The sequence below is a fragment of the Gouania willdenowi genome, chromosome 12 (genome assembly GCF_900634775.1).
Source record: "Gouania willdenowi chromosome 12, fGouWil2.1, whole genome shotgun sequence".
NCBI lineage: Eukaryota > Metazoa > Chordata > Actinopteri > Blenniiformes > Gobiesocidae > Gouania > Gouania willdenowi.
In genome coordinates, this window is record NC_041055.1 from 20,435,870 (window position 1) to 20,446,924 (window position 11,055).

Below are 11,055 nucleotides of genomic sequence, written 5' to 3' on the forward strand. Positions count from 1 at the left end.
CATACAGAGCAGATGATATCACATACCACATGTCAGAGAGAGTTCCCAAACATAGAAACATGGTATGTCTTATGTGTGTGTGTGATTTCCAAAATAGCACTCAGGCATTCTGCATATTGACAGTTATTTGATGCTTCGGAGAAAAATCGTTAAAAAAAGCATACAACAGTGTAACACAGGAGATCAGAGTAGCTTTATTTTGAAATCAGTGTATAGTACTCTTAGTGCAAAATTCATCTTTTAAAAATGTGATTCATTCTTAAAAAAATGCTGATACTATTTAAGGAGTTACTACATCCAATTCAGCAGAACCCAGAGACACATTATACATTAGTGTGGCACATGTGGTCAGATCGAGCAAAAATAGGATATTAAGAAACATCTGTAATGTATTAAAGACACAGTAATAAAGTTTACACATTTATACAACATTGACCATTACTTATAAGCAACTTTTTGGGGTTACTTCAGCCAAATTTTCATTTTTATTTTTAATCAGAATTAAAAAAACAAAAAAAACAAAAAAAAAACAACCCTGCATGTAAGATTTATTAATGTACACCGTACCACAGCAGGACACAAAAACATAAAACAGCAGATGTTGGAGTAACAAAAATATCATTCTGTTTCAATACCCTGCTTTAATAAGGGAAATACTGCTAGAAAAATACACATTTGTTGAAAAACTTGGCTAGAAAAAGAGGAACACTTTAGTGCCATTGTGTATTAGCATAATTCTCACAGTCCAGTTTAAACTGACGGAGTGGTTTTCACTGCTGAGCTTCATCGCTAACATTGAGCTTCTCTACGCCTTGTAGTGAGAAAAGCAGATAAGAGGATGGTAAGCCCCTCCCCAAATAATAAATATCTTTTTGACAAGTCAAAAAAGGAGGGATTGGGTGATTTGCACCATTTATTCCAACTGATTTTAAATTAAAAAGAGACATGAACACATTTCCCTTAAAGTCCTGAGAGGTCAAGTTAGTTTTCCAGGAGGTGCTCAAAGCAGAGCTAAATCTCCTCCATTTATAATATAGTTCTTGAATGTGCATCAGGGATGATTCCAGGTATCCTTTATATGGAGGTGTAGCACACACAGACAAGGACAAACAGCAAAGACGATCTCGGAATCATCCACCATGTGTTGGAAGGAGCTGTAGGGAATCAGTTCGCCGTCTCATCTTTGCTCTTAACGTAACCACGGCAACGCAACGTTGATTAGGAGAGAACAAACCTGGATGGACTTTGGTTACATCAGGAACTCAAGTTAAATGAGAACATGAGATGTTTGATAGATTTTAACCAAAAGTGAACTTTTCTTCAACTTTCCCAAAGTACATCGTACTGGGAAGATCATTAATCAGAGTACAAACTGTTTCATTAACTTTAATCACTATAAAAACTAAAACTTCAACTCACCATGAGCTCATTATTATTGCTCTATGGTCATGTTTTGATTGTTGGTGCAATGTCACAAAGTGGCACAAATTTAGGTTTCAACTGCAAAAATGCTTGAATTCGTTAATAATTTACTTGCTATTTTCACTGTTATACATTCCATCACTTCTTCCACGGTTAAACTCATCGATTCTATAACCTCCATCTCAATATTTTCTTTTATGAATAGTGCCACCCCACCTCCTGGCTTGTGTAATCTGTTCTTATAGACAAATTTATATCCTGTTATCATAAACTCCATGCCTTTTTTTTCTTTCAGCCAAGTTTCTGACAGTGCTATTATGTCAAACCTATACAATGTGGAGATGTAATCCTTAATGTCTTCAAAATTTGCATACATATTCCGACAATTACAGTGAATAAGTGACAGACCTTTTTCCTTCTTTGTTTCCACTTTGAAAAGTTGTTTGGGTCCACTTCGTCCACTTGATTAATCTCCCGTTGTTGATGTTGATAATGTTGTGGATGATTTTTAGTGATTCTTTCCATATCCATAATTTCTATCTGTTCTTGTCATTTAGGTACCTCATTCGTATTTTTCCAGGTCTTCCATCCTTTCGATTAGAATGGGTTTAGACAAAGGGGGGGTTTCATCAATTCTCTCCAAAACCATTGATTCACGGTCATAATGAATTTAGACCTCAGTGATTATTCAGGGATTAATAACAATAAATATGGCATTGATCGCTCGTCCTTCGTCCTAACTTGGTGATGTAATTTTATTCCCTAATTTTCAGAGCTCTCCCCTCAGACGCATGTGCAGGTCTTCCTGGTCAATCTTTCCCTCCTGCTGGTACCAGCGGTGATGAGCCAGCAGGGCCATGTTCCTGGCAGAGATGCTGCTCATCTCCATGGCACTGGCTGCCCACTCCACTGCGTTGATGTAGTACAGCCGGTTGTGCAGGATGAAAGGCGGGGACTTGCGCTGCGGTGGACGGTATGAGGGGTAGGCCAGCCACGGGGTCTCGGACACAGAGTCGTGGGACAAGAACATGTTCTGCAGCTGCTGCTGGCTCAGAGGCTGTGGGGAGAACACCTTCCACACCTTGGCCTCGCTGGCCGGAGGTCGTTTGTAACCGTCGGGGATGTGCACGGGGTCCAGGGAACCCAGACTATTTATGATGCAGTCCTTGGAGTCCACGGTGAGGATGTCAGACACTGTGAAATCTGAGGCTGGCTCGGTGGTTCCCAGGTAGGACACGTTCAACACGCCATGGACCAGAGTGGCCACGGTCTGATGGTATCGGCCCGGGTAGTGAGACGGGATGGGAGGAGAGAAACCTGAGAAGGTGATGTCAGACTTCCCTAGGTGGAGCGGGGTGGCTATTATAACAATGTCATACAGACCGTGGGCGGAGCCTGATTCATCCACATAGTTCACCTCATAGAAGCTGTTGGAGATTCCTGGAAGTGAAACACAGAGAAGTGCTAGAGCAGTGGTTCCCAAACAGGGGTACCCTACGGGTATAGGAGCACATTGCAGGGGGTCCTCGGAGAGATTCAACAATTGATTTAAAAATAATTGGGAAATGTCCCTACTTCCTTTGTAGGCATTCTTTTCTTTTTTACAAATTCTCCACAAACTAACAATACTTTTTCTCAACAAAACACTATATTTTCTTGTAATTTATTGAAATATGATTATTTTATGGTGTAGTGAACCAATGAGACAGAATTAGGGGTTTAGGAGAGCCCACTGTTCCACAAATAGAAATGCATATGAAATTATGGAGAGGGTACTTATGACATAAAGAGGGGGTACACTGAGCTAGAGCATGAGGGTCAATTATAATTGTAATCACGTAATTGATAATTACAATTATGGTGTAATCATAATTGTAATAGTAATTAAAAAATACATTTTGCGGTTGTAATTATAACTGAATTCTAATTGAGTTTAGATATTTGACTTTGCAATTGTAATTGGCATGGAAATTCTAGAAAATCTATCAAATATAATTTAATTTCAAAATCTCAAAAATGTTTTATTTTGATTTAAGACCCGTTATCATAAGAGATGCTAACAGAAAGCTAACACAAGAGGAAGGTTAAGTTGTATGGGGTTATTTCTTTCAGACACAGTAACTGTGAGTAATTGTAATTGAAAACGTAATTGTAACTGAAAAATGTAATTGACCCTAGCCATGGAACCGACCGAGGCAGATACCGAGGAATCAGAAGAGAAGCTAACAGAAAGCTAACACAAGAGTTTTATGGGGTTAATTATTAAAGGTTCAGTAATTGTGACTAACTGTGACAAACTTTAGTAATTGAGAACATAATTGTAATTTACCGTCATAGGAAACATTTGTAATTTTAATTGTATTTTGGAAAAAATGCCGATCACCGTAATCATAATTGAGTTGTAATTGAACATGGATAATTGAAGACGTACTGTAATTGTAATTGACCCAACCCTGGAGGACACTGACAGTACCTCTTTTGGAGGGTCGCACTTTGAATGAAACCGACGTGACTTTGGCAGGGATGAGCTCACTCTTGCTGTGGTAAAGCAGACCCGTGCACACTCTTTTGTTGCCTCCATCCACTGCCCACAGACCTGAATCTGCTCCTGCTAGGGACACGACTCCTGAGGAACACACACAGTGCTGCTCATTAGAGGAACATACAGTACAATCAAATTAAGTTCCATACAATTATGAATTACGACATTTGCAAAAGCTTCGTTTTGGACTATTGAGTTAAACCAGTGTCATGGTCTGAGTTGACCTCGTACTGAGATCGATTATGAGCATGAGCACTACTGGAAAATGAATTTTTGCTAGTTCCGCTGTTGAGTTTTGCTACTTCCGCCGTGCTGAGATTGAAAATTCAATTTCAAAGCAAAGGTTCAAAGCTAATGTTATTTGACAAGTTAATTCGGGGATATTTACATTTAAATGTTCATTAATATGCACTGTCCCTTTTAAATAAATAAACAAACAAACATAAACGTTCCCGAAATTCCCCAATATATCAGAATTAAGTCTGGATCGACAACAAATTTTACATTGTCCCACAAATTATTGACAATAAACAACATTATTGACAACAATTTTTTGAGACCATATTAACCAATAATGTAAAGATAACGTATCATTATCAATGGAAGTACACCCTTTCAAATGCAATAAACTTGACCTCACACTGTAGTTGGAATATATATATATATATATATATATATATAAATAAATGTGCTTGAATAAAAAAAAATCTCCACCAAAAACAATAAAATAAACCACAGAATTTAGTATGAACAAATACAAATCCCACAATGCAATGCATGAGACTTTTCAGATAATGTCAATAAACAGTAAAGCACAAATCAGATATTTTAACGGCATTTTACAATTCAATTGACTTATTGATCTATCAGGCCTACACTATGGAATTATCTGATATTTTTTCAAACCTAAGACTCGCAAACTATGAACTTTTAGTCAGATCAAAGCAAATGGTCATTTTAAAATAGGCAGTGGCTATCCGTACGATTGCCGTATCAATATACCGACATTGTATCTGTACGCAGCGCCCTTATTTGGCCAGTTTAGGTCATGTGATAGGTCAGTCATTGGCCAGTTTAGGTCACGTTACTAAAACTAAACCTTACCCTAAACCCTAACCCTAACAATTGTTGCGATACTGGATTATAACCTAAACCTAACCCTAAGACGCTACGTACTTGTACTTCGGTAACCGTACCAATAGCACCGGGAGTTGTCTGTATGGCAACCGTACAAATAGACACTTTCTTTAAAATATTAGCCAAATGGTAGCTGACGCTTAGTTGTAAAATAATGCTTTAATAAACCGTGAATGTATCTGTACTGTTTAGGGTGTGTGTATTATCTCTGAATGACACATGCAAATAAAGAAACCCAAAGCTATGATGTGGTAGAACGTACCCACAAAGCCATTGATGCGAACACTTTGTCCATAGTTGACGCGAGTGATGGGTGTAACAACATTGTTGAGGAAAACCTGTGAGAATCCCTCAGCCAGCATCGCTTCTTCTAGAGTTTGATTCATGAGGGTGAGGAAAGCATCTCCTCCCATGGCGTGTAGGAGTCTCTCCATGCTGGAGAACGAGTAACTGTGCTGCTGGTACTGGTAAATTCTGAAAAAAGTCAAGGATTTTTACAGAAATATTAGAAAAGCTGTAGCGTCATTGTTTTCCTCATCCTGTAAATTTTCTTCTCACCTCATGAATTTATCCAAAACACTCTCCACCCACATCTGCATTCGGAGGAAGTTAAACCCGTATTGCCAAATCATGCGAAAAAAGTTAATTATAAACCAATTGCTCTCTTCAAAAACAAGCTCCTTCCCATCAAAGATCGCCATTTTTGAAGAGAGATCTTTCCTTGGAGGAAGACCTGGAAAAAAAACCAAGAAACTCAAACTTTAATGAGTAACCAATATATTTGTGAGGGGGCTATTTCTTGATAATGTCGCAACAACCTGTTTTACATAAGTAATACAGAAAAACAAGAACAGAAAAGAAATCTCTTTTGTACATATAGAACACAACCAACAGATGTAAATGTAGGGTTTACATTGTTAATTTATTTTCAACTTGCTATCAACCCAGAAATTATTTAATTAATCAAATATTAGCCTCTGATAAGGTCAAAGCTACTGTTTTTAAAGGGCTATTTTTGCTTTCATTTCATGTGGTCACCTGTTGATCTAAACTTAAGGTTGCGCAATTAATCGAAACTTAAATATTACACTCAAAGATTACAAAAATAACGTAATCGAGAAAAAGGGATTATTTAAAAAAATATATATTATTATTTCAAAAAGATTTTTTTTGTTTTTTTTCAATTATACAAATGTATTTGCTAAATAAAACAAACTTCCAAAATTTAGGATATCTACAAAGAATGAAGCTTCGCACACACTGGGAAAAAACGATTATTAATACTAACTGAGTTGTTTAATGCACGCGTATGCAAGCTCCTCCATCCCATCCCTCTCAAAGCTAAAGCTAAAGCTAAGTCTGCAGGCTAACACGAGGAAAGTTGTCGCTAGTGGTCTTGAAACATGGGAAGAAAAATGCGGTAAATATGCTTGGTAAAGAAGCAAGGCAAGTCAAATTCTCTTCTATGGGAACACTTTGGGTTTGATGATGAAAACCTAGAGCAAAGTATTTGTTATTTAGTATTTGAAGGATAATATTTATGTTTAAAGAAGATATTTGACATTGTTTTGTACATAAAATGAATAACTTTTTGGTTGACAAATAATTGTTTGATTTATCGAGATGCCTTTGACTCAAGACTTTGACCAACACGTGTTTTTTTAAAAGATCAGACAAGAAAAAGAAATTCCTGCAGAACAATGAGCAAGGAGAACTTGTGCTGTTAATATCGATGGTAGTACCACTACTGACTCCACTCTAGGGGTGTGAAAAAACAAAAAAAATCGATTTCACGATATATCACGATTTTTAGGGTGCCGATTTTAAATCTTTTTTTTTTTAAATTAATTTTAGTAATAAAAATTATCTTTTTTCTTCTTCTGAAATTTAATCAATATTTTTCTTATTGTATTTTTCACATTTTTGTGGAGGTATGCTTTCTACTGCTGGAGATATTGTCACTTCTCAGTGGACTAGCCTAGATATAATAATAAATAGGATATTTTGAAGCAAATAGTTTTGACTCAATTTGTTCTCTGAATGATCAATATCCTCTGATGAACATATACAGCAACTTGATTTTTCATCTCTACGCTTAATTTTGATATTAACCGGGTCGAATATTGCAATATATTGTGATAATATCGTACCATGACCCAAGTATCGTGATACGTATCGTATTGCAACATTCTTGCCAATACTCACCCCTACTCCACTCTGTGCCCATGAACTTTATAAGAGAAAGAACACTGTGTTCAGGAATAACTCGTCCCACTGCACTCAGTTTATTTACCAAGTGTTAAATATAAAACCAGCATCTGTCCCTGAGAGGGAGTTTAATCTGATTTTCTCACTCTTTTCTTTAGAGTTTGGCCCGTCTCAGACCTGTTCATTTTACCATCTGATATAGACAGCATCAGATTGTGATTGGCTCAATTTTTCTGATCACATGATAGATCAAATTTAGTGACTAATGTGCCAAATCCAATCAGGACATCACAGGTTTAATGTGTTTTTTTTCTTGAATTAATTTTGTTTGCTGAATAACCTGCCTTAATTATGGCACCACCAATACACATTTCAACTTTGGGGCCATTATTGTTAATTTTTTTCAATCACCTCCATGGGCTGATATCAAATGTACTGTATTGCTGCAACAGATATCCACAGTAGCAGCTCCAGAAATGAGGTGTTAGTGTTATGGACTTACCTAATTTCTCAATGAAGTGCTTCATGTGCAGATTCAGAGGATGAATCACAGCGCCTCCGCTCTCATACTCATGATCTCCGATTTTCACTGTCGCCAATCGCCCGCCAATAGAACCAGGTTCAAACACATCAATCTTGACCAAGGGGCCAAACTCCTGTCTCAGGTAGTACGCTGCTGCTGTGCCTCCGATGCCTGCTCCCACCACAGCTTTAAATAAACAAAACAAAACAGGTTTACATGAAGTGAATCCACTTGAAATACAAACAATAAATCACATAACTCACAATCCAGAGATCCAATTAATCCCATAACCCTGGTTTTATATTGCTATAGCTACGAATAGGGCTGGGCAATATGGAACAAAACTCATATCTCAATGTTTTTTCCTCAAAATGGCGAGTCTCACCAGAAAGAATATGTGACACTTGTCTTTTTCTCCTATAAGGGACAGCATGTGTGAGTGAGTTCTGTAGTGTGGCTTGTTTAAGGCTGGGACACTGTGCGATTTTTTTCAATCGTTGTACTCGGCTCCAGCTCAAACTGTGCGACTCATGTGCAGAGCCCGAATGTGCACAGCTCACGATTCATGTTCTCACACTGTACGGACCAACACTCTGACACGATCTGAGTGCTCACACTCTACGTTCATACGTGACACGTCGGGGTCTTGTTTCAGGAAATGCAATGTACAAATTAGAAGAAGAACTCTGAAGCGTCGCCATTAAAACAGATGAAGAAGAAGAACCAGGAAGTGGAGAGACACTCGCAAATCTCAGCAAAAAAAGCTTAAAAAATAAAAGATGGCGATGTGGTGGACAGACGCAGGCAGTACAGTCCGTCAGGTCTACGGTGTTCGCGCATGCGCACCGTGTGAGTTTAAGGTAAGCCGATCCGTGGCACTGCTTCAACAGTGAGATACCCTCATGAGTAGGGGTGAGTATTGGCAAGGATGTTGTAATACGATATGTATCGCGACACGAGATTCTACAACATCAGAATTAAAGTAGAGATGAAAAATCAAGTCGCTGTATATGTTCATCAGAAGATATTGATCATTCAGAGGACAAAACTATTTGCTTCAAAACATCCTATTTAATATTTATTATTAGTGTTTTTGCACATTTTCACTGAAAAAAAGAAAATGCAGTGTCACACACTGCCATCATAAAAATAAAGTGCAACAAGTTTCTTTTCACTGAAACTACTGTGTAGAAGTCTCAAAGTAACCATGGCAACATAATGATGGCATTGTAACAACTGTAAGTGAGAACATTGAGAAAAAATAAATAAATCACCCTGAGTTACTGATAATGCACAAAAATAGGAAAATTGTGTCATTTTAAACACTGATCTGAACAGATTATTTGAAAATAAAATGCCTGTGCATACATAAATATTGCAGGCATTACACGCTACCATCATAAAATCAAGTGCACCAAATAACCATTGAAACACATTGAAAGCATTGTAACCACCACTGATATATTGCACAAATACACAAAAATATTGATTAAATATCAAAAAAAAAAATAATAATAAAAAATAAATAAATTTTAAATAAAAAAATAAATTTAAAATCGGCACCCAAAAAATTGCGATATATCGTGAAATCGATTTTTTTTCTCACACCCCTACTCACGAGGAGCGACTGCATTTCAAACATGTTTGATTTCGTTACGACCATGCGATTGCGAATCGGGAGCTGGTCGTGAGGTATTAATCGCTTCTCGTGACCCCGTATACTACACGATGCACGACACACGATCTAGCGGAGACTCGCACAATCCCAAAAATAGACGCACGAGTCGAAAATCAGCTCAAAATGGGCAAAAAAATCGCGCAGTGTATGCCTGCCTTTAGCGGAAGGTCAGGGTTAGAACGCACTCAGCAATCCATCAAACTGTGCTTCTCATGCCGTTCTGAGAATTAGCGAAAGAGCGCCTCGTAAAATTAGTATTTTTGATACAAAATAAGCTATACTACGGAAGCGTAGAGCTGCCACAGTTGAAAATATATTTTTGATCACTATATTGTACGAACAATATACTTATATTGTACGAACAATATACTATATTGTACGAACAATATATAAATACATATTGATATAGGCGATATTGTCATTTTCTGTGTCGCCAAAATAGAAAACTCAATATATCTCCCAGCCCTAGCTGTGACACCACAACAGAAAACAAAATAACAAGAATAGTTCAACTGTGAACCAAACTGACAGACTTTCAACCCAGCTAATAGACATTGTTCATATGATTTTAAACTTTAAAAAGCGGATTTTAAAGAATAATATATGCCTTACCAATCTTCTTGGGGGGGTCTTGCAGATCTGCAGCTGAAGCTAGACTTCTTCTCCCAGTGTGGTACAGGCCCAGCAGTAGCAGGGCCCTCAGGGACAGGATGTGGACAGTCATTGTGGAAGCCTAGACTAGCATCTGTGTACAGACACACACACAGTCAGTGAACACAACATGCACAACTTGGTCAAAGGTCACGCGCTAAGATAAAAGACTTCCGCATGAATAAGAAAAACAAGCTTTACACAAGTATTATTAAAAAGTACGTTTTAAAGTGGAAAATAAAGTGAAAGGTGAATAATTTGGTTAATTTACGGACTTACTGTTTCTCACGTCACTCCAGGGGAGCTGCTGCGGGTTTGGAGGAGCAACTTTAGTCCGAGTCACACTTCCGGGAAATTCAAAAGTTCCTAAACCTAATAGGCTTCACTGAAAAAACAGGTTACTTTACAAGCTTCTGGGGGGAAAAAGGTGTTTGAAATGTCTCAATAAACCAGTTGAACAAGTAAATAATTTCGATAGGGTCCCTAAACGCATCAAAATATGATCTCACTTCCGGGCATGCTTAGCCTTCACAATAAAAGCCCTGTTAACTTCTGCAAATAAAATAAAATAAAATATCGTATCTTCTTGCAGGCAAAAAAATAAAATCAATTGTTTGATTCATGTATCAAGATTGCACATTGTATATGTGTGTACAGTATATATATAGATTAATGCCCCTGTTCATAATTATGATAGGTTGCATTGGTGGAGGAAGAAGGTTGTGAGTTAGTTGATATTATACAAAGAAAAATTATTATTGTATATATACTAATTTATCAACCAACTTACACAAGTTGTATGAATTATTAAACTAAACAGAAAACCAGAAAATCAGTCGAGTCATGACATAATGTGAAATAAAATCTTGTGCGCGTTGATTATCATATATTATA

At 37.3% G+C, this 11,055-nt stretch overlaps 1 protein-coding gene across 1 annotated transcript; it reads right to left on the minus strand.

Annotated features, from left to right (window-relative positions):
* Positions 1-1,795: 1,795 nt before the first annotated feature.
* pcyox1 (prenylcysteine oxidase 1) lies at positions 1,796-10,670 on the minus strand. The gene is made up of 7 exons (XM_028462910.1): positions 10,441-10,670; positions 10,123-10,255; positions 7,812-8,018; positions 5,660-5,834; positions 5,364-5,575; positions 3,896-4,048; positions 1,796-2,862 (listed from the first exon to the last, which is right to left on the minus strand). Exons 2-7 carry the CDS (start codon positions 10,232-10,234, stop codon positions 2,192-2,194), a joined length of 1,530 nt encoding a protein of 509 aa, XP_028318711.1. The 5' UTR covers positions 10,235-10,255; positions 10,441-10,670; the 3' UTR covers positions 1,796-2,191.
* Positions 10,671-11,055: the final 385 nt, after the last annotated feature.